The following is a 22,786-nucleotide window of genomic DNA, read 5'->3' on the forward strand; positions in this document are numbered from 1 at the left end:
GTATCATTGAAACTCCCTGGTTTGGAAGGACTAACAGATGGGGCATCATTTGAACAATAGAAGAGCAGGCAAAGATTCCCAAAACTTGGCTATCCATCAGAATTACTCATGGAGCTGTTGAAAAATAAAAATGCCTAGATATAATCTGCTGGTATGGTGATTCAATAGATCTAGTTGAGAATCCATGACCTAAAGTGCATAAGAGAGGTCTAAATAATGTACCAGGAGGGCTCCCGGGAAAGGAAGGCTGTACGTGATGGGGAGTTTTGAGGAGACTTTCTGGAGCATCAAGGAGACTTTCTGGACAAGGCAATGCATAAGGATGAAAAATTTGAGCAGATGAAGAAAGGGGCTGGGGAAGACATGGTTAACAGGAACTTGCAAGCCAGAGGAAATGAAATAAGCAAGGCACTGTGGCTAGAAAAATATTAGATTCTGGGCAGAATCTAGTGCTCTGGGGAGTTAAGAGTCAGGTGTGCATTCCACCTGACTGAAAGCTCTTTGGATGCAGAAACCTGACTTTCTAAAGTTAGCAACATCCAAGGGAGGTATATGGTATAGTGTGGTTGGGTAGACCAACTGTGGATCAGGCTTCCTACATTCTTCATCTATAAGAGGAGGAGGAGGAAATTACTCACCTCAAGAGGTTATTGTGAAGCTTAAAAGAAGTAATGATGTAATGTGTTAGCATATAAGTGCTCATTATATCTCAGCTATAACTTGTTTTTAATAATTCTAGTACCTAACAAAGTAGCCAGTTCTGCAACTATCTTCCCAACTTTGCATTAGTCAAGGTCAGGTTAGTGGCTTGAAATTGGCCATGATGGGAAGTTTGTTGTTGTTGTTGTTGTTTTAAATCACTAACCACCAGGGGCGCCTGGGTGGCTTAGTCGGTTAAGCGTCCGACTTTCGCTTAGGTCATGATCTCGCGGTTCGTGGGTTCGAGCCCCGCGTCGGGCTCTGTGCTGACTGCCAGCTCAGAGCCTGGAGCCTGTTTCAGTCTGTGACTCCCTCTCTCTCTGACCCTCCCCTTCTCACGCTGTCTCTCTCTCTCCTAGAAATAAATAAAAATATTAAAAAAAATAAATAAATAAATCACTAACCACCAGGGAAATGCAAATCAAAACCACAATGAGATACCACCTTGCACCTGTCAGAATGGCTAACATCAAAAAGACAGGAAAATAACAAGTGTTGGCAAGGATATGGAGAAAAAGGAACCCTCGTGCATTATTGGTATAAATGTGATTTGGTGCAGCCACTGTGGAAAATGTATGGAGGTTCTTCAAAAAATTAAAAATACCATATGATCCCATAATTCCTCCACTGGGTATCTACCCAAAGAATTTGAAAATGCTGAATCAGAAAAATACACCCACCCTCATCATGGGAGTGTTTACACCAAGGAAATTGGCAAAACTACAAACTTGAACCCTTTCTTTGAGAGCTGAATCAACACCTTGTTAGATGCTCTGTGGATATTGATTGGATTAGCCTAGGTTGAACGGACTTCAGTTGAAAAGTGAGTTAAGGCTACAAGAAAATAAAAGCAACAAGCTGAGAGAAAAAACTTCTCTTCATAGGCAAATCAGAAGAATATCTTGGCCTTGGAATGACTGGCAAATAAAAATGGAATATGAGTTTTATTCTAACCTAATGAAATAAGCTTTGGCATATTATTTCATCCATCACTTTCACCATTGTCTCTAAAATAAGCATCAAAAAAGCTGAGTGAAATAGTCACTGACAAGCCACAGCCCCATCAGAGCTCTGAATGCTCTCGGAGACAATTTCAAAGGCTAGTTCTTTCTGAAAAGAAGAACATGTCAGAGAAGGTACAGATCATAATGAGCTATCTGAGATGAAAAATAATTTTAAAAATCTAACATTGCAGAACAAAAAAATGCCATGATGCCTTAATAATACAAGAAACTTTATCATTAAACATTAAAGAGAAATTAAGGAAGTTGCAAATGGCACAGGAAAGTGAATAGAAATGCCCATAAATCATATCAACACTCAGCCAAGGTAAGACAGTAACACAAGAATACATCTGTTTATTTTGGATGTCAACAAACCATTTCTAAGTTCTTTAATGGAGATTGCACTACTTCATAGAGTGAATAAAAAAGTCCTTTAAGAAGTCATTACTTTATAGAAATAAATTAACATATCCAATGGCTAAAACACCTGAAATTAAACTTGTAAGGACTAATATTCTAGTTCAGCCTCTTACAACACTTCAGTGTCTAGAAGAGGGGAGATTCCTTTAAGTCAGATAGTCAAGGCTCTCTTATACATAACAAAGTGTTATTGTGTGATGTTATATTGGTACTGAACTAATGGAAGCAGTTAACCCCAGGGACCTGCTTTCCCTGTTCAAGTTCAATACAGTCATGTGGTTTTTCAATATGGCCATACTTTTTCTCCCCCAATGAATTGCTATCATTCCATTTGCTTTTATAGCACATGGACTACTCAAGACCTATATCTTCCTTTCCATGAACAATCTTGGTTCAAAAGTAGTCATCCTTATTTCCAACCTACTTCCAATGAAAACGTACAAAACAAAACCCTTAATTGTACGCCCCATCCCCCCACCATGGATTTAGCTGCCACCAATTGGTGACATTGTTGAACACTAGTTATGTACGTTCCAGTAGATACTTGTCCATTTGTGGGAGATACTCTTGCTGACCCCAATAGTACCCCCTTACTAAGTTTCAGTGTAATGATCCTTTTAATTCAGTGTTTAACCACTGTCCCCCAAAGGATATCTGCTTTGACAGAATGACTGAAAGCAGACAAACTCGCGGCCTCACTCATACACTGTACCAAATCCACCACCCCGAAATCCTTTAGACCTTTTTGCCCAGATTCCCACTTACCTCCTGGCCAATTCCATTCTGTTATCAACCGTGTCCTTTCTTGGGGTGTCCTTTCTGGATAACAGGATTTGGACCAGGCCAACCTTATAGTCCATGACTAACTTCCCTAAAGTTGCATCATGGAGAGGAATTGGACCCTTGGTTCCTTCCTTCCAGAAGACCATGGATGCTTTAAGCAAATAATCTTAATACATCTCCAGCCAAAAATCCCTAAGAGGAAAAAGCCTTCATCAAGCTACTACCTAGTGCCTCCTTGTATGCATGGCACTAAAAGAGTCACTTGAGTGACTTCTCTCAGGAACTGTCTCCCTCAAGGCATATACAAACATGCTACATGTATAGAAGTGGCATTTTTTACAAATTCCATCTCATCAGGCACAACACATTGTTAGGGGACATTAAGAACTGTGAGAAAACTTAAAAATAATGAAGGATACCATTTTATTTTGAGGATGAGAAGACAAACCCAGGGACTCCATCTGATTAAGACCATACTCTATAAAATGACGGTAATCAGGGAAGGAGGGGGATAAAATTGATGGGGTTTAAGGGTACTAACTTGTAACAAGTGGTAAATAAGCCTTAGAGCTCTAAGGCACAATAAGATGAATATAGAATATTATTGTACTATAATTATGTAATTTGATAACAGCAACAATCATATTACAATATTTAAATATACCAAATAACATTGTACACCTTAAACTTACACAATGCTATATGTATACATAAAGTTGACTAATTAAAAAAAAATCCTCCTAGAACTTAACTGAGGACCAAGAGGGAGAAGAAGGGGGGAAATGGTGGGGGAAAGGGAGAGAGGCAAACCATGAGAGACTCTTGAATGCTGACAAAAACTGAGGACTGAGTGGTGTGGGGGAGAGGGGGGATGGGCATGGAGGAGGGCACTTGTGGGGATGAGCACTGGGTGTTATGTGGAAACTAATTTGACAATAAACTATTTGTTAAAAGAAATCCTCCTATAATTTAGCAAACAAACAAACAAACAAACAAACAAACAAACAAACAAAACCTGTCTCACTTCTGTGCCCAAGGCATGGTTTTTACTACCTTATGATAGAATTCATATTTTGGAGAGCCAACAAATTCAAAAGACCATTTCCTCCAGATGGGAGGATGGACAGCTAGGATAAAATGCAGATCATCGAGATGGGGAGCCCATCCATCTTCTTGGTCAAATTTATCATCAGTGTTCACCTCGATAACTTTGAAAATACTTCTTCCAATTAGCGTTCTCAATTGCTTGAAAGGAACGGTGGGGAAAGCAGGATAACAAGGTTTTTCAGACATTGAATTTCCATAAACGACATCATGAATTATATATTGCTGTTGCTAAGGAGATGCAAGAAGTACGTATCAGAAGGAAACAAAGAAACTGATTACACCGAAGATGAGCAGTCACAGGCTTTGGAGAACCATTCTGCCTTTTGAGTTGTTATGATCAATTCTCTATAGTAACAAAGACATATCAGTCTTCTAAAAATACCCAATTATTTATCCATTCAGCAGAAAACAAAGAAGAGATCAGGGCAGTCCTGATGTCCATTTCGCAGCACATAGGATGAGGGACCCTTCTCCTGCCTTATTTACCAAGAATATTTACCACTTCTCCCTGTTCAGTCCATGAGACACCACCCAATATCCAGAATTTGAAGATTCTACCTTGAAAATTCTCAAATAGGAAATGACTCTTTTCTCTAAGTTAACAACTAATTTCCAGTCAGTGAGTAATTTTTTTCCTGAAACTTCCACTCAGTGGAAAACAAATTAAGAAGGAAAAACTTAAGTAAACAAATCTGAAAAAGAGGCCACGACACACAGAGATGGAGGAATCTCTAAACTCACCCGTCAAAGAAAGCAGGAGCTTCAGGTTTATCTCAAACAAAACTGTAATTTTGATCAGCCCCTGATTGAGCCTCACCCCCATGAATGACTTCCAGGGCCTCTGGCTCTTTGGGACTAAAGGAGAAAATTATTTTTAGCACAGCTATTTGGAAACCTCTGAGAACTTGGATCTCTTTTTCTGTCTGGTACCAAAGCAAGTTTTTCGCTGAAGCTCTCATGAAAGATCCTCAGTCTTTTGTGGATTTAGAATCCTGGAGCAAGCCACCAACCCAGAGCAAGGTATGGTGTTTCTTTTTTTTTTTTTTTTTTGGTAGAATTTTGGCAAAGGTAGATGCAGTGGCCCATGTCATTATGGCAGCTTTTGAGTTGATTAAACAGACAGCTCTGTAAGAAAAATCCATGAAACTGAAGACCTGGGTTCAAATCTCAGGTCCGACACTAGCTTTGTGGCCATAGACAAGTTACTTGACTTCTTGAGACACCAGTTCCCTATCCAATCAATCTACCATAAAAGAGTCCTTTCAAAAGATGATACAGACTTAACATTGCTCTGTAGACTACAAAATCTTTGCCAAATGTCAGAATATTTTATTGTTGTGCTATCATAGCACTTTACATAAAGCAGGCAAAGCTTCATAAATCATGAGCTGTTGATATAAATAAATATTGAGAAATAAATATTTCCTTCATTCAACCTTTGTTGAGCCCCTCCTACAGACCAGTCTTTGTTTAAATGTTGGTGATACAGAGTTTATATTTTGGTGGAGAAAAAGCAAGGAGACAGATAATCCTAACATAATGTGGTTGTGAGGTGCTGCTTGCTGGGTAGTGACAGGAGAAGAGAGAGCTTTCCATGGCCAACAGGAGAGGCAGTTCTGAGGAGAAAAATTGGAGCCCTCAGAGACATAGCTAAGGAACTAACGTAACAGAAGCTACTGGTATATGAACACCTAAGCTCCCCACCCTGTTTTACTCACTCCTAGTGTCACTCCTAGGGCAGCTAGGAAAGGATAAAACCTGCTATTGTGCAATGTTTTCCTCTGCAGGCCAAGGATATGTCATGTTTTGGCCATCCCTGGTTACCTATCTTCTCCCTAATGATTTCCAGGCAAAATACGTTCTCAAGTCAAATTATAACCAAGTCAGCCCTTTGTCATGAAGTGATGTTACAGTTTCCCTACATGATGTGGGAGAAAACTCAAGTGTTCGGAGACAAGAAGAGCTCAGTTCAAATCCTGCCTGTGCCATTTTTATGGCTATTTGGACTTGGGGCCCTCAGAGTCTCAATTATCTTGTTTGTAAAATCAAAATGATATCACCTACTGCATAAGAGCAGCTTAGGGATGAAATAATGATGTTTTAAAACACCCAGCACAGCGCCTGGGTGGCTTAGTCGGTTGAGCGTCTGACTTTCGCTTAGGTCATGATCTCGCGGTTCGTGGGTTTGGGCCCTGCGTCGGGCTCTGTGCTGACTGCCAGCTCGGAGCCTGGAGCCTGTTTCAGAGTCTGTGACTCCCTCTCTCTCTGACCCTCCCCTGCTCACGCTGTCTCTCTCTCTCTCCTAGAAATAAATAAAACATTTAAAAAAATTTTTTAAAAATAAAAAATAAAACACCCAGCACAGGGGCGCCTGGGTGGCTCAGTGGTTAAGTGTATGACTCTTGATGTTGGCTCGGGTCATGATCTCACAGTTCATGAGCTCAAGCCCCATGTCAGGCTTCGCACTAATGGCATGGAGCCTGCTTGGGTCTCTCTCTTCTCTCTCTGCCCCCCTCCTTTTCATGCTCTCTCTCCCACTCTCTCAAAATATAAATTAAATAAATAAATAATAATTAAAACACAGCAATAAAAAAATACTAGTATGTTCCTGCTTTCCAACTCATCTGTTTTTTTCACTTAGTTTTTCTATTATGGTAAAATATACATAACATAAAATTTATCGTTTTTAAGTATACAGTTCTGTGGTGGCAGGGATACTCACACTGTTGTACAACCATCACGTCATCATCCATCTCTCTGCCAAAATTGTTTGAAACTTTGCACTCCTTAAACATTGACCTCCACCTCACTCCTCAGCCCCTGGCAGGCACCATTTGACCTTCCATCTCTACAATTTTGACTATGCCAGATACATCATGTAGGTAAAATCATGCAATACTTGTCCTTTTGTGACTGGATTATTTCACTTAGCATAAAGTTTTCAAAATTCCTCCATGTCATAGAATGGGTCAAAATTCCCTTTTAATGGCCGAATAATATTCCATTGTATGTGTGTACCATATTATGATTATCCATCCACCTGCTCATGGCACCTGAGTGGTATCCACCTTTTGGCTATTATGAATAATGCTGTGATGAGAATGGGTGTGCAAATATTTGAGTCCCTGCTTTCATTTCCTTTACATATATACTCAGGAGTGGAATTCCTGGGTCATAGGATAATTTTAGATTAAAGTTTTTGAGGAATTAACTCACCGTTTTACACAGCTGTTGTGCCATTTTACATTCTACCAAGCACATTTTTTCCAGGTTTGTTGAGATATAATTGACATATAACATTGTGTAAGTTTAAGGTATGCCATGTGAAAGTTTGATACATATATGTATTATGAAATGATTATTGCAGTAGGTTAGTTGACACATCCATCACCACACATAATTATCATTTTTTGTGTGCAGTAAGAACATGCAGTAACATCTATTCTCTTAGCAACTTTCAAGTATCTAAGACAGTATTATTAATTACAGATACCATGCTGCACATTAAATCCCCAAAACTTATTCAGCTTATAACTGAAAGTTTCTACGTTTTGACCACCATCCCCATTTTCTCCGCCCTCTAGCCCTGGGCAACCACCATTCTACTCTCTGTTTCTATAAGTTCAGTGTTTTAGATTCCACATACAAGTTAGATGGTACAGTGTTTGTCTTTCTCTGACTTATTTCGCATAGTGTAATTCTTTCAAAGTTCATTCATGATGTCATAAATGATAGGATTTCCTTCTCTTTATGACCTAAAAATATTCCATTGTATACATACCACATTTTCTTTATCATTCATTTGCCAGTGGATATTTAAGTTGCTTCCATGTCTTGGTTATTGTGAATAATGCTGCAATGAATGTGAGAATACAGATAACTCTTTGATATCCTATTTCCATTTCCTTTGGATAAATATGCAGGGGTGGGATTGTTGGGTCATATGGTAGTTCTATTTTTAATTTTTTGAGAAGTCTCCATATTGCTTTCCATAGTGGCTTTACCAGTTTACATTCTCACCAGCAGTGCACAAGGGTTCCCTTTCCTCCATATCCTCACCAAAACTTGTTATTCCTTCTCTTTTTGATGATTGCCACTCTGACACATGTAAGGTGACATTTCATTGTGGGTTTGATTGGCATTCCCCTAATGATTGATGATGTTGAGCATCTTTTCATGTACCTATTGGCCATCTGTATGTCTTTTTTGGAAAAAATGTCTACCAAGATCCACTGCCCATTTTATTTTTTTTTAAATTTTTTTGAATGTTTATTTATTTTTGAGAGACAGAGGCGTGAGAGTGCACTAGCAGGGGAGAGGCAGAGAGAGAGAGGGAGACACAGAATCCAAGCAGGCTGCAGGCTCCAGGCTCTGAGCTGTCAGCACAGAACCTGACATGGGGCTCGAACCTATGAACAGTGAGATCATGACCTGAGCTGAAGTCAGGTGCTTAATGAACTGAGCCACCCAGGCATTGCCCATTTTAAGTCGGATTATGTTTTTTTCCTGTTGATTTGTATGAGTTCCTCTTATATCTCCTCTTTAATATATGGTTTTTGTGAGTATTTTCTCTCATTTTGTAGGTGCTTTTTCATTTTGTTGATTGTTTCTTTTGCTATGCCGAAGCTTTTTACTTGGATGTAGTCCCACAATTGTTTATTTTTGCTTTTGTTGCTTGTGTTTTGGTGTCATATCCAGAAATGCTACCGCCAAGACCACGGTCAAGGATCTTTTTACCTGGGTTCTCTTCTAGAGGTTTTAGTTTCAGGTCTTATATTTAAAGCTTTAATCCGTTTTGAGTTGAGTTATTTGAGTGGTGTAAGTTAGGGATCCAATTTTATTCTTCTACATATAAATATATAGCTACCGCAACACCATTTTATTGAAGAGATGATTCTTTCCCTAGAAAGTATTCTTGGCTTCCTTGTCAAATATTAGTTGACTGTATATACATGGGTTTATTTTTTTAATATATAAACACATGCTATTTACAAAGAGATATAAATCTGTGGACACATTTCCTAAAAGTTCAGTTTTTGCAATGATTTATTCAGTATTTCTCCAAGTATTTTCATGGTGAGTTTAGCAGGAACAAAGGGTTCTATCCCTAAAAATCTTACAAAGCACTACATACTACATTCTTGCCTTACACATTCAAAATATGTATTAACATAAAGACTGAAATCTACAGACCATAAAGTAAGTTTAAAAAACTAGAAACCTGTTACTTTATAATCCCTACAGAAAAATAGGATACATTAGCTTCCCAAGACAGATCTGTACAGGATTAATAATATTTCCAGAGCTTTGATTTTCTCACTCCAAAGGAGCGTGATGTGGGAAAAAATACATTTTAGCACATATTCTACATAAATTTGCATATTCAATGCAATTCTTCAAAATACTTCGTATGAGGCATGACTACAAATGTGTATGGAGTTTCTTTTTGTAGTTTTGAAAATGACCTAAAAGTGGATTATAGTGTATATTGAGTTCTATACTTTAAATTGGTCCAATTTATGGTGTGTAAATTAAATCTCAATATAACTGTTAAAAATATTATAATGTTTATAAAACCATGAGCCACATAGTGCAGTCCCAGCCAAAATAACCAAATTCAACTGCAACCCAGTGGGACAGTGGGCAAAGGATAGATTCTTCAATATAAGGTGCTTAAAAAACACAGTTGGATCCCTACCTCACACTTTTTATCAGAAAACATTCTACTGGGTCAAAATTAAATGTGAACAAATGAAACAACAAAAGAACTGAAAGTGGGAGAATTTTGTTTTAGTATCTTGGAGTGAGGTAGGCCTTTTAAACACAATAAATTAAACTTCAAAAATGTTTTTATAATAAAATTATTTTAAAATTCATTAACAAAATACAAAGGCAAACTGGAAGAAGCTATTTGCTGTTCATATCATAAACTGTGTCCACACATATACACACAGATTTATTGTACTGTTGCTTATATAGGAATGAAAATATCTCAAATACCCATCAGTAGGAGACTGGTTAAATGTAACACAATCATATGGTGGATATTCTATAGTCACTAAAAAAAAGAATGAGGCAACTCTATATACTGATAACAGAAAATCTCTTAGCTGAAAAAGCAAGGTACGGAAAGTTGCATATTTTTTGCCTAAGTGGGTAAGAAAGACACACAAGAAACTAGCAACAATGATTGCCTCTAGAGAGGGGGCCTGCATTGTCTGGAAGATTGGGAAGAAGGAGAGAGATTTACTTCTCATTGCATACCTTTTTTAAATTTTATAAATGTGCATGTTCTATCTTTACCAAAAAAAAGGGTAAATATTTAAAATATTTCTAAATACTTAGACTATGCAAAATTAAAACAACTCACATCTTTTGTTTGTATTTTTAAACACTGTGAAAGGGGCCCACAGACCCTATGAATGTTTAAGTTCTCTCTTTTCTCTTTCCCTTGTAATTTCTCATATTCCATTCTCCTTTGTTTTTCATTTTGTTTTTCACAAAACACACACCTCCCCCTGTCAAAAAAACAAAAAAACAAAAACCAAAACCTTCTCCTCTGTCCACAGCCTGAGTTTTTTGTGCCAGACACTGTTCTAGATGGTTGTAAAAATCAATGACTAAGACGAAGATCCCTGCTCTATGCCCTTATCCCTTACATTCCATCAGATGGAGATATACCATATTTTTAGAGCATAATAAAGGTAATAATAATCTAGTGTGTTAGAAGGTGGTGAGTACAAAGAAGAGTAGAAAACAACAGAGCATAATGAGGGGGGATGGGCAGTATGAAAAGGCAGATTGCAATGTTAAATACAGTATAAGAATTGGCTCTAGGAAGAGGTTGGCATTTGAGCAAAGACTCAGAGAGGGAGATGAGTGAGTGAGACATGTAGACATCTTGGAGAAGAAAGTTCTAGACAGAGGGAAGAGACAGCATGAAGACCCTAAAACAGAACATTTCTGGTGTCTTTGGGAATCACCAAGGAACTCTGAGTGACTGGAGCTAGAGAGGAGAGAAAGTAGTGGAGGATGAAGTTAGGGAAGTAAGGAGGATGTGCCCAATCCAGTAGAGCCTTGAACCATGTACCATGAAGCTTCTGGCTTTTAAGTAAAATGAAAAAACAGGGCAGGGTGATGCCACTGTAGTTTTCTATTATAACCCACATCCTACTGGCATCCTAATAAACTGAGTCTCAAGACTCCAGTGGCCAGTTACCACCATTCTGTCATCATGCATCAAGCACCACAACATACTATTCCTCAATTCTGATGAGGATTGTTAAATTAACAATCCTTTTGAGAGCCTTTCAAAAATAACTGGGGATACTTCTAGCATTTAGACTACCATACAGACAATATTCTAATTCATTTGTCAATGAAAGGCAAAGCATATGTTCAATGAATGCATCTGTTTCAGTTGTATTAATTTTTACCTACTTTGAGCACCTTTTTGCCTGGCTATCAGAAATATTTATATCCTTTCTTCCAAGCACATCTTTAAAATTTCTGTTTTTTTTATTCACCATAACCGGGACCCTTAACCCAAACTTCTTTGTAGACTGATCCCTGACTATTGGCATGTTTGTGTTCTCAGCCTCTCCATCATAATGTCTGAGAAGCCACTGCCCAAAGCACCTTCCCTCCAAGTAATTTCAAGCCCCTCTTAGAACCAAGTCTTGGCCTCCACTACAGGATCCCATCCCATGTCTCTTCAAACACCTTTTTACGAGTATCTCCTATGAGCATGTTCTTTTCTTTCAAATTGTTCCTCAAAGCTTCCTCTAATCCATTTTTTACAAGAAAAAGCTAGCAGTTTCATCATTGCAGTTTTGTTTTAACTGTGGCGGGTATGGATAGAATGTTCTTTCATTTTCTATCATCTGGGACACCTTTGAAAAGGCTGGTATCTTTATCAGATCCACTGGGCTTTTCAGAAAGTGCCTTAATCCCAGTTGAGCAATGGAATCAGTAATGTTGAGTTTGTGTTCTATTATAAGCACACGGTGCACAGCAAAAATGTTCTACTGGATGTGGGGGAGGGAAGATGAGTGGGGAGAGATACTGGTGACATGAGATTAGGGTCATGGATACAGGGTCTATATCTGGGTAAGTGGCTTCAGTTTCTCACTAATAAGATTTCTAGGAATCAGACTTATTTTGAATCACATGTGCACACTGTGTTTTTCTCAGTTTGTCATTCCTATGCTCTGGCAAATTTCTAGGTCTAATTCCAAGATGTTGCAATTTCCCCATGAGTATCATAAAACTGGTACAGTGTGCCTGGTTAATTTTCTGATGTGGCCGTCAGAAAGCAAGGAAGCTCCATCTGATTACTTTTTTCACATTTTATGATTATTTCCTTTGGGCAAGTACATGCCAAAGCATATATATCAAGCGTTGTTGAGATTTCTTATTAAAGCACAGGTCCAACTACCCAAACACTATTCATTTGCACTGTCCTAAAGCCATGTGCAAACATTCTCCCATCCAGAAAGCTGCTAATCCTAGGGACCATTTAGCCTAGAAACTCAGGTGTCTCAGCCCATACAGCCCGCCCTTCAGTTTATAAGCCAAATGCCATGCTAATAAATGATCTGTCATTCTCAGGATCCTGTTTGTGGAGGGAAAAACCGAGTCCTATTAGACCATAGCTAAAGAGACCTGTTGTCTGCTTCCCTAGGTGCACATGGCACCATGCATGGTTTAATTTCACTCAGCTCTTTAATTGAGCCCTGATGCTAACAGCTTAATCGTTCACTAGGGCACTGTATTCTGCAGATTTTAAATTAAAGTTTGAGACCTCCCCTTTAGGACACGCACAGTACTCCAATTAGCACTAATTGGTTTTACACATGATTATCAAGTGAAAAACTTCGTTTTCCTGAAAATGCCACTTCTTTTCTCCTGCTTTAAAAACCCCATAAATTTTAAGAAACTTCTCATGGATGCATGCAAAGACTAGATATAAGGATGTCTAGCGTAATGTTTATATTGGCAGAAAACTGGAAGGAAATATCTGCAATGGAGAATCGCATACACAAAGAATAGTGCATAAAATGCAACATTTTTTAATGTTATGAATTATTTTTGACATCGGAAGACGCTCATGATATATTGTTAAGTGAAAAAAGTTGGAGACATAGAAGAGTCGCATAATATCATTTTTCTCCACAGCATAGAAAGAAAGACGGGAAGGATGTCTGTATCAAAATGTAAAGAGTAATTATCTCTAATGACGAGAATAGTGTTGATGTTTATCTTATTTGTTTGAATTTCTAATTTTCTAAAAATAATGCATTACTTCTGCAAGAAGAAACCATCATTTTTCAAAGTCCACCACTGACCCTACAGGAAAAAAAATGCAACAAGTGGCTTTATTTTGAAATTTTAAAAATCAGTCCTTCATCTCCACCAACCCCTGTGTGGGACACTGAGAATCCTCTATCAGGAACGTGTTCGTAGTTTACAGTAGAATTATGAGAGTTAACAGAAGTTGTATACATGCATGGAGAGGTGAGCACTGAAGTGCATGGTTGCAAATGCCCGTCCTCATATTCACTTATGCCAAAACTGCCACCTGAGAGGGTGGATTTATGTCCCTGTGTTTCTTTTCCAGAGCCAAAGATGTTTATCTTGCTCTATGTTACAAGTTTTGCCATTTGTGCCAGTGGACAGCCTCGGGGTAATCAGTTCAAAGGAGAGAACTACTCCCCAAGATATATCTGTAGCATCCCTGGCTTACCTGGACCTCCAGGACCCCCTGGAGCAAATGGTTCCCCTGGGCCCCATGGTCGGATCGGCCTTCCAGGACGAGATGGTAGAGACGGCAGGAAAGGAGAGAAAGGTGAAAAGGGGGCTGCAGGTAATGAACGATGAAGTACCATTAAACACCCCTCGTCCACCCCTGTCTTAAACTCTGTCCTTTCTTTGTTGCCTTTTCTAATGAGAATTGCTCCTGAAATCCCTTCTCTGTTTCACCTTCCTCATTTATAATAATGTATTGAGCCCTTACTATGCTTTAGATATCGCTGCAAACTCTTTACCTCCGTCTTATTTTATTGTAATGACAACTCTTTTGGTTATTCCATTTTGCAGATGAGAACCCAGAGCAATAACATGGTTGAATAGTTACTGAAGACAAAAGTTCACTGCTAGTGACAGGCAGAGCTGGACTCAAATACTGATGCCCGTGATCACAAGGCTGTAATAGCTAGCAGGCAATGCCTGGGTGTGCAAAGGCATGGATGGATAGACAGATAGATGGACGAGGAAGGGAAATGGACAGACGAAGCAGAGGCAGGAATTAGGAGCCAAAAAGCACAGATCCCATCCTGATCTGTGCTAAATATCCTGAGCAAAGTTGCATAAAGGACTTCCAGGTTTGATTTTTCACAGATGAAATAACAATAGCACTGTATAGCCCACTTTTTGTAGCTCATCTCTTTCCCACCTGTCCGGTCCCAGCTAAAAAAGTACATTCGTATTGCTCTTTACAGCAACACAATTGCCCCCTACTTCTTCAGTAATTTTTACTTTTTTCCCCACAAATAAACTGGCCCAGGAAGATTGCCAGACTCTGCAATCCTTCAGAGTAAACCGAATTGAAATTCTCTTAGAGAAACTGTGTTAACTCTAAAAGAGGAAGTGATTCGGCATCAATCTTTAAAAACAAGTTTCCGAGTGTAAAGACTGGGGCAAAAGATAGGAAAAGAAAAGTCAATCAGCCTAAGAAACACGTCTCTCTCTAGTCATCACACCTGATTTACTGGTGTTATGTGAAACAGTAGCATAATGCATATGCAAGTTACTGGATAATAATTCATTTCTGAATTTGTCATGCAGAAAATACTTGGAAAATCAGTAGCTACCAAATGTATGAATATTGTTCAATATTAGATTAAAAACCTTTAGGTAAAGGTTCAACATCAGATAAAGAACCTTTAATTTGGAGCTTACATCTTATCTATGGTAACACCTATGACTACAACTTACTGCTTTGTCATGATCATGAATAGCCTTGAAATCCTATAATAATAACATGGCCGTAGTTGAATATGACCAACCCTTTTAGTTTATTTACTATGTCTGGAAGCAATAATGTAGTGCTTACACACTTCTAAATATAAAATTCAGTCAGATTTATGCTTAGACCTTGGCTCCTTCAATTACTAATTTAGTATCCTTGGACAAATAACTGCTTTGAGCCTTATTTCCTCATTTGTAAATTGGGAGTAGTAAAGGTGATTGTGGCAATTAATAATCCAATAATACATGGAAAACACTCAGTAGGATAGCTGCCATGTGGTAAGCACTCAGTAAATGTTAGTTGTTACTACATATCACACAGTGAACTCCAAACATGAGTCATAGCTAAGTTCCTGAATATCCAAAGTTATGTAATAAACTGGAAATGAGTGATTGGTTTCATGAGGTAGTTCTAGTGTCATTTAAAAGTACATGTGGAGGGGGGCGCCTGGGTGGCTTAGTCGGTTAAACGTCCGACTTTTGCTTAGGTCATGATCTCGCGGTTCGTGGGTTCGAGCCCCGCGTCGGGCTCTGTGCTGACTGCCAGCTCAGAGCCTGGAGCCTATTTCAGAGGCTGTATCTCCCTCTCTCTCTGATCCTCCCCTGCTCTCTCTCTCTCTCTCTCTCTCTCTCCTAGAAATAAATTAAAAAAAAAAACAAACATGTGGAGGGACGTCTGGCTGGCTCAATAGGTAGAACATGAGAACCTTGATCTCAGGGTTGTGAATTTGAGCTCCACACTGGGTGTAAAGATTACTTAAAAAACAAAATCTTTAAAAATATAAGTATGTGGATATGCATTCAGGGTAAATTGAATGTTCATAATTGCTACAAATTTAACCATATGAGGCCAACTACACCTCCATATTCATGGATACACCCATGCATTATTCTTCAACAAGCTTCTTGTGTGTCTATTGCTATCCAGTATTATTCTAGACCAGTGTTTGTCAACCTCCACCCTAATGTTAGACCAAACAATTATTTGCTGTGGGTTGGCTATCTTGTGCTTTTGAGGACAGTTCAGCATCCCACTAGCTGCCAGTGGCACCGCCACCAACTGTGACAACAAAAATGTCTCCAGACATTGCCAACCATCCCTTGGGGGTAGTATAAAATTGCCCCTGGTTAACATTACTGTTCTAAACAAGAAAAACACAAACATTAATCAGACATTGCCTTGATAAACATTTGAGGGTGGGAGGCCACTATAGAAACATAATAATTGCAATATTCATCATCATCATCATCATCGCCATTTATTTAAGAACTTACTACATCAGAAATTTTACATTTAATAGTTAATGTTTATCATAAGCCTATTATAAAACACTATAATCAGCAATAATAATGTTACAATGGAAAAATTGAGATTTAAAAATAAAATTACTTTCTGAACCTGAGATGACTTAAATCCAATATACACACATATACACATAAGGATCTATAACATCTAAGAAAGGTAGGAATGCCTTTGTGATCAATGAAGAAAAACACACCTTATTTACAAACAATAGTAACAGAGCCCTGGGGCTTTGGGGATAAGCTTTTAATGTATCTGGAACTGGGCACAGCATGGCTAATAGTCTTTGATTCTTCTTTCCTCTTTAATGACACCACAAATGTCTTCTCCTTCATGTGTCCTTGATAAACATCCCCACCACATCCACCCCAAGCAAGCACAAGCAGAATCAAGCATATTTTTGTTCAACTTCTCTACCTTAAATTACAAATACAGAGCTTATTATACTAATTAGAAAATTTCTATTATGGGGCACCTGGATGGCTCAGTCAGTTAAATGTCTGACTTTGGCTCAGGTCGTGATCTCACGGTTCATGAGTTCGAGCCCCACTTCCAACTCTGTGCTGACAGCTCACAGCCTGGAACCTGTTTCGGATTCTGTGTCTCCGTCTCTCTCTACCCCTACCCCGCTCACACTCTGCCTCTCTCTCTTTCAGAATAAATAAACATTTAAAAAATTTTTAAAGAAAAAGAAAAGAAAATTTCTATTAAAAATCTGTCTCTTTCACTGGTCCATAGTAATTACTGTTGTAGTAGAATAGTACCATTTAATTTAATCTGAATGCACATCTATATAAATATCTTCTAATAACACTAGAACCACCTCTTGAAACTAATCACTCTAGTTTATTACATGGCTTTGGATATTCATGAACTTAGCTATGACCCAAATTTGCAGATCACAGTGTAATCGGTAGTAACAACTAACTTGAGGGTGAAATTGGTGTCATTCATGTCAATGTCCCACTTAGTCCCTAGCATAGTGCCTAGCATGTAGTAGATGATCAATCAATATTACATGGTTTAGATGTATGTATGCATGCACACATAAACCCAGGGATGGATGGGTGGATGAAGGCATAGATGCATGCATGGATGGATGGATGAAAGAAAAAAATAGCACTGAAGAAGAAATCTTTGTAAACCCATTTCATGGAGAACTAAGAAATCCTTTCTCTCCAAGTGTTAGCACCTAAGCATGGACTAAGCAGTACTCCATAATTCTCCTTCTACATATGTCTAACTGAATAGGAAGAGGAGGAATGATTCATCCCTTCTTTCCCTGATTCATTAATGGGCCATTAGCACAGGTAAAAATCCTTCATGCAAATGGGAAGAATTACTTCAAGTTATTATAGTTAATCTCTGATTAGCTAATTCAATAACTATAGAAAATCCAAACACTGAGATTGTAAAGATGGCCAGCCTTGTAAAATTGCATCTTAGTATTTGTGGTTTTGTCTCAAAGAATTTTCAATAGGATGAGGCCTTAAGCAACGTAGTCCAACACCTTCATTTCAAGGACTGAGAAACAAGTCAGAGAGATGGAGTCCCTTCTTCAAATTCACCTAATGAATCCATGGATGAACTAAGGTTTGCTGGTCTGCTGAGCCACTGTTTACTGCTTTTCTCACTAGGTTTGGAGGGGATTTAGATCCAATTCTTCATATTACACATGACGCATTTGAAACGCAGACAACAAGTGACTTGCCCAAAGTCATAGAGACAGGAGGACTGGAGTACATAATGAAATTTAATAGTCAAAATTGTTGCTGATGCCAAAAAAGTTTTTCTGTTAGTACCTCAAAGGTCATTCATGACCTTCACTCATGAAGACAGCAAAAGTTAAGCTCCTATTGAAGATAAAAATAACAATTTAGAATTTGTGGTCCTTGATTCAAAAGTAAATTTAACAGTATTATAGTATTCATATTTTATTTCTACCAAAAAGAAGCAAACATTGAAAGATCACCCTATTATGGGCTTATTTCAAGAAACAAATACCAGAGTATATTCTGGCTGGGACCAAGGGAATTTCAACTTCACAACAAAAGCCATCTAGAGCTTCAGGACAGTTCCGTGATCAGTAACAATACTGATCCCAGTCACCAAAAAAGACATTTCATTCATTATTAGAATCTTTGGTGCATCACAAATTGTTAAACAACATCTTTCCAAAATTATTAAAACAAAATACTGGATGTTTTAAACTTCTAAAATTTTCATTATCCAGAACATTTCATTTCTAATTTGCCAAAGTGAAAATTAATTAAACTCATACACTGGTATACATGTAATCTTCAAACAAATTATACCAAAGCACTATCAAGATAAAAAGACTCAGCTTAATAAAAGTTCCTGAGAGGAAATACATAGTTAAGAGTGAAACTACACAGTATATCCATAATATATTTTCCCTGACTACAAAAGTACTTTATAAACTACGAATAATTTGGATATTTTTTGAGGGTGTATCACTATACAAGCACTATCTACGGAATGGATTTGGCCATAAACATTAAATGACATTTTTATGCTATTAAGTCATTGTTATTATATATATGGTTTAAAAATTAAATAAACGTTATTTATCCCTTTCACCCAATGATCACAATTTCTCTGCATTTAGCCTTGGGTTGATCTATAGATGTAAAAATTTGGACAAACAGAAAATATTTCACTGTGGTGATTTTGAATTTGTTGAAATCCTTTCACAGATATTATGTCTTTTCTATATATAAGGAGACCCAGAGAAATTAAGGGACTTGCCTAAAATGATACAACCATTTAGCTGCAGAGCCAAACAGAATTTAGGATTCTTGATTCCAGCCCCAAAGGTAAGAGGCACTTTGATGAAGGGGAAGCATCATTACACTAAGACTTGGATTCCAGTCTTAGCTTGATACAGAAGCCAGTTTCTTCACTTCTCTGGGATTCAATTTTCTCCTCCAAAAAAGAGCTGCTGCCGACAACAGCTGATGTTGGCCACCACTGGTGGCCATCACTGTTCTTCGTTATTGTAGCATATTGAACCCTCACTATGTGCCAGGTGCACTTTACACTCTAGCCACTGCCCTGGGGAGATGCTCAGGCTCCAGAGTCAGGAAAGCATGAGTTCAGATCACAAGTCCATTACGTACTAGCTTTGTTTCCTTGAGCAAACTGACTTCTCTGTGGCTCAGTCTCCCCATCTGCAATGGAAGTAATAATACCTAATTCATAAAGTTGTTGCAAGACCTAAAGAAGACAATGCCTGTCAATAAAGTGCTTTCCCTGGTACATAGTAAATGTTGAATAAATATGAGCTAATCTAATTTTGATTAATTATTTTATTATCATACTAATAGAGGTAGGACGGGACATGAGACTAAATAACTTCTAAGGATTCATCCGGCTCTGTCTGCTCCCATGACCTCACTCTGGAAAATAATATCATTATGCTTATTGAATTTCTCCTGTAGTGACAAATAATGTATGTGACTGATTTAGGTGCAGGTGATCCATCATCAAAAATAGCGTTTAAATGATTTTTCATATACTCAGGAAAATTTACCTGAAACTCTGATGAAAATTTTCTATTTCCATTTTAATGCATCAGTAATTTTTTTTTTAAATATGCATTAGTATTTAGTAGTGTCCTATTGAAAGTTGACTGGAGAGACAAGTTTACGGTGTGCTGGCACTATGTGGACATGCTATTTGTGACCGTATATTTAGAGAAACTATGAATTAAACTGTAAACTCTTTTTAAAGGTTTGAGAGGTAAGACCGGACCACTGGGCCTTGCTGGAGAGAAGGGGGACCAAGGAGAGACTGGGAAGAAAGGACCCATTGGACCAGAGGGAGAAAAAGGAGAAGTAGGTCCAATTGGGCCTCCTGGAGCAAAGGGGGACAGAGGAGAGCAAGGGGATCCAGGGCTGCCTGGAGTTTGTAGATGTGGAAGCATCGTGCTCAAATCTGCCTTTTCTGTTGGCATCACAACCAGCTACCCAGAAGAAAGGCTACCAATTATATTTAACAAGGTCCTCTTCAATGAGGGAGAACACTACAATCCTGCAACAGGCAAGTTCATCTGTGCCTTCCCAGGGATCTATTACTTTTCTTATGATATCACATTGGCAAATAAGCATCTGGCGATCGGGCTGGTACACAACGGGCAGTACCGGATAAAGACCTTCGACGCTAACACAGGGAACCATGACGTGGCTTCGGGGTCCACGGTCATCTATCTGCAGCCAGAAGATGAAGTGTGGCTGGAGATCTTCTTCACCGACCAAAACGGCCTCTTCTCAGACCCAGGTTGGGCAGACAGCTTGTTCTCTGGATTTCTCCTGTATGTTGACACAGATTATCTAGATGCCATATCGGAAGATGACGAGCTGTGATCAGGACTGCCATCCTGAATGTTCCAAGATTCTTGTGGCAGACACTTTGACTTGATCTGGGGCCCTGGAAGGTGGAGCAAGCAGCAATGAGATCCAAAGAAACTCCCACTCAGATTCCAAAGCATTTACAGAGAATTCTAGCATAATCTATTAAAACAAGATGAACCACTAAATGGTTGAATCCACACCAAGATGAATTATATAAAACAATAACCCCAGATAACAATCCTCTTGAAAAGCAATGTTCATAAATATTTAAACAAATTAAAGACAATGTTAACAAATTTTCTGTTAAACTCCCTGAGTGATAAAATCAGCTGGCAATGATATTGTCTCATTAAATCTTCATAAAATTACATTTTTTGCTTGTTATTTAAGAGAATCATCACACCCCAAAGTCTTTAACAGTTCTCAAAAATCAAGAACTAAAGGTAAGAGGTACTGAGTAATTGCACGTAAGCTAAAATAAAGTGATAGCTTCCCTTTTTTTGTTATGCATTCCTTCATGCTTATATATGAATTCATTTGACAACTCTTAAATAAGCCTGTGTGAGCCAGACAGTGAGGTGCTATGTCAGATATGATAATGAGTTAAGACAAAATCTGTGCCTTCATACCGGCTGGTGTGTGAGGAACATGATGTCACAATTCAGAGAGGTGAGCACCTGACCAACAGACTGACTCCAAGCTGGACATGGGAGCCACTCTTCCTGGGGACGGGGGCCAGAGAAGGTTTCATATGTGGAAAAATACTAACCATGCTAAGTCTTGTGTGTTTAAGGAGGTGGGAGAGATACAAAGGAAACAGTGAATTCTGCAGGTGCTTTACCCCATCCCATCCTCAAAACATCATTGGTATTTGCAGTCAGAAAGGGTTGGAAAACCCAGAGACAGAGGGGACCTGGGTAGGGTAATGGAAATGAAGAGAAACAAGTTACTGAGATCAGCCAGGAGGTCATTCTCCTAAATTTTTCAGCTTGATGGTTTCCAAGACAATTATTATTCCTTACGTAGCTTGCACACTAATGAGGGCACTACCTTATATTGTCGGTAAGCATTATTCCTCGTGGATTTCCCAGGTATTGAATCCAAATAAAAGTGAAATATATGTTCACTGATTTATAGTGAAGTGATGACAGTGAGTAGGAGGAAGGAGAGGGACCAGACGTCTGAGCAGATAGCTGTCCCTTCCAAGCATCATGGCTCCTGCAGTTCCACTTTCCCTGGGGTACATGATTTCACATGATTCCTCGTGACTTCCACTGACAGTCGTAGGATTCCCTTACTCTCTTCCTTTCGGTGACTTTTTTTAAGTGTTTATTTATTTATTTTTGAGAGAGAGCAAGAGAGAGGGGGGAAGGGGCAGAGAGAAAGAGGGAGAGAGAAAGTTCCAAACAGGTTCCACACTGTCAACACAGAGTCCAGCGAGGGATTCAAACCCACAAACCGTGAGATCATGACCCGAGCCAAAATCAAGAGTCCCACGCTTAACTGACTGAGTCACCCAGGTGTTTGGATGGCTTCTAATTTTTCTTCCATTCCTTCTCTCTTTGCTCATTCACTTAATAGACATCTGTAATGCCTCTTATGTGTGAGTCACCAAACTGGGTTCTGTGAAGGTGGAGGAACACCAAGGTACATATGTCACAGCCACTGCCACCACATGTCTAAGGATATGAGACAGGAAAGGCACACATACATATACACAAAATACCAAGAATTCTAGAAACGAACAGGCTAAAATATGCTAAGTGCCAAACTGGACATAAAGACCAATGATCTGGAAGACAAACTGAGGGCGGCAGGTATATTCACAAATTGAGGGGTAAGAGAGGAGGGCTGGGGAAATCTCCTCTGCCCCCTGGGCCTTCAGTGGTAGGTGGGACATAGAAAAGCCAAAGTGGGGACAGCAGTAACAATAGGGACAAAGCATGAAAGTCAGAACAGAGACCCAGAAGAGCCTCGAATGCAGCCTGACAAGTGGAGACTTCATTAATGAAGAACTATCAGCCCCTGTGTGCCCCAGAGCTGGGTGCTATCCTTATCAAAAAAGACAT

At 38.8% G+C, this 22,786-nt stretch overlaps 1 protein-coding gene across 2 annotated transcripts in view; it reads left to right on the forward strand.

Moving 5' to 3' along the window:
* Window positions 1–21,085, forward strand: part of C1QTNF7 (C1q and TNF related 7) — a 109,657-nt gene extending 88,572 nt beyond the window's left edge. For both annotated transcript variants that reach the window (XM_077750429.1, XM_077750430.1), the window contains exons 2-3: window positions 13,633–13,878; window positions 20,098–21,085. In XM_077750429.1, coding sequence (XP_077606555.1) covers window positions 13,633–13,878; window positions 20,098–20,729 — 878 coding nt within the window. In that variant the 3' untranslated portion in view covers window positions 20,730–21,085. The remainder of the gene's footprint in view (window positions 1–13,632; window positions 13,879–20,097) is intronic.
* Window positions 21,086–22,786: the final 1,701 nt, after the last annotated feature.

This window comes from Crocuta crocuta, unplaced genomic scaffold (genome assembly GCF_008692635.1).
Source record: "Crocuta crocuta isolate KB4526 unplaced genomic scaffold, BGI_CrCroc_1.0 scaffold179, whole genome shotgun sequence".
Classification (NCBI taxonomy): domain Eukaryota; kingdom Metazoa; phylum Chordata; class Mammalia; order Carnivora; family Hyaenidae; genus Crocuta; species Crocuta crocuta.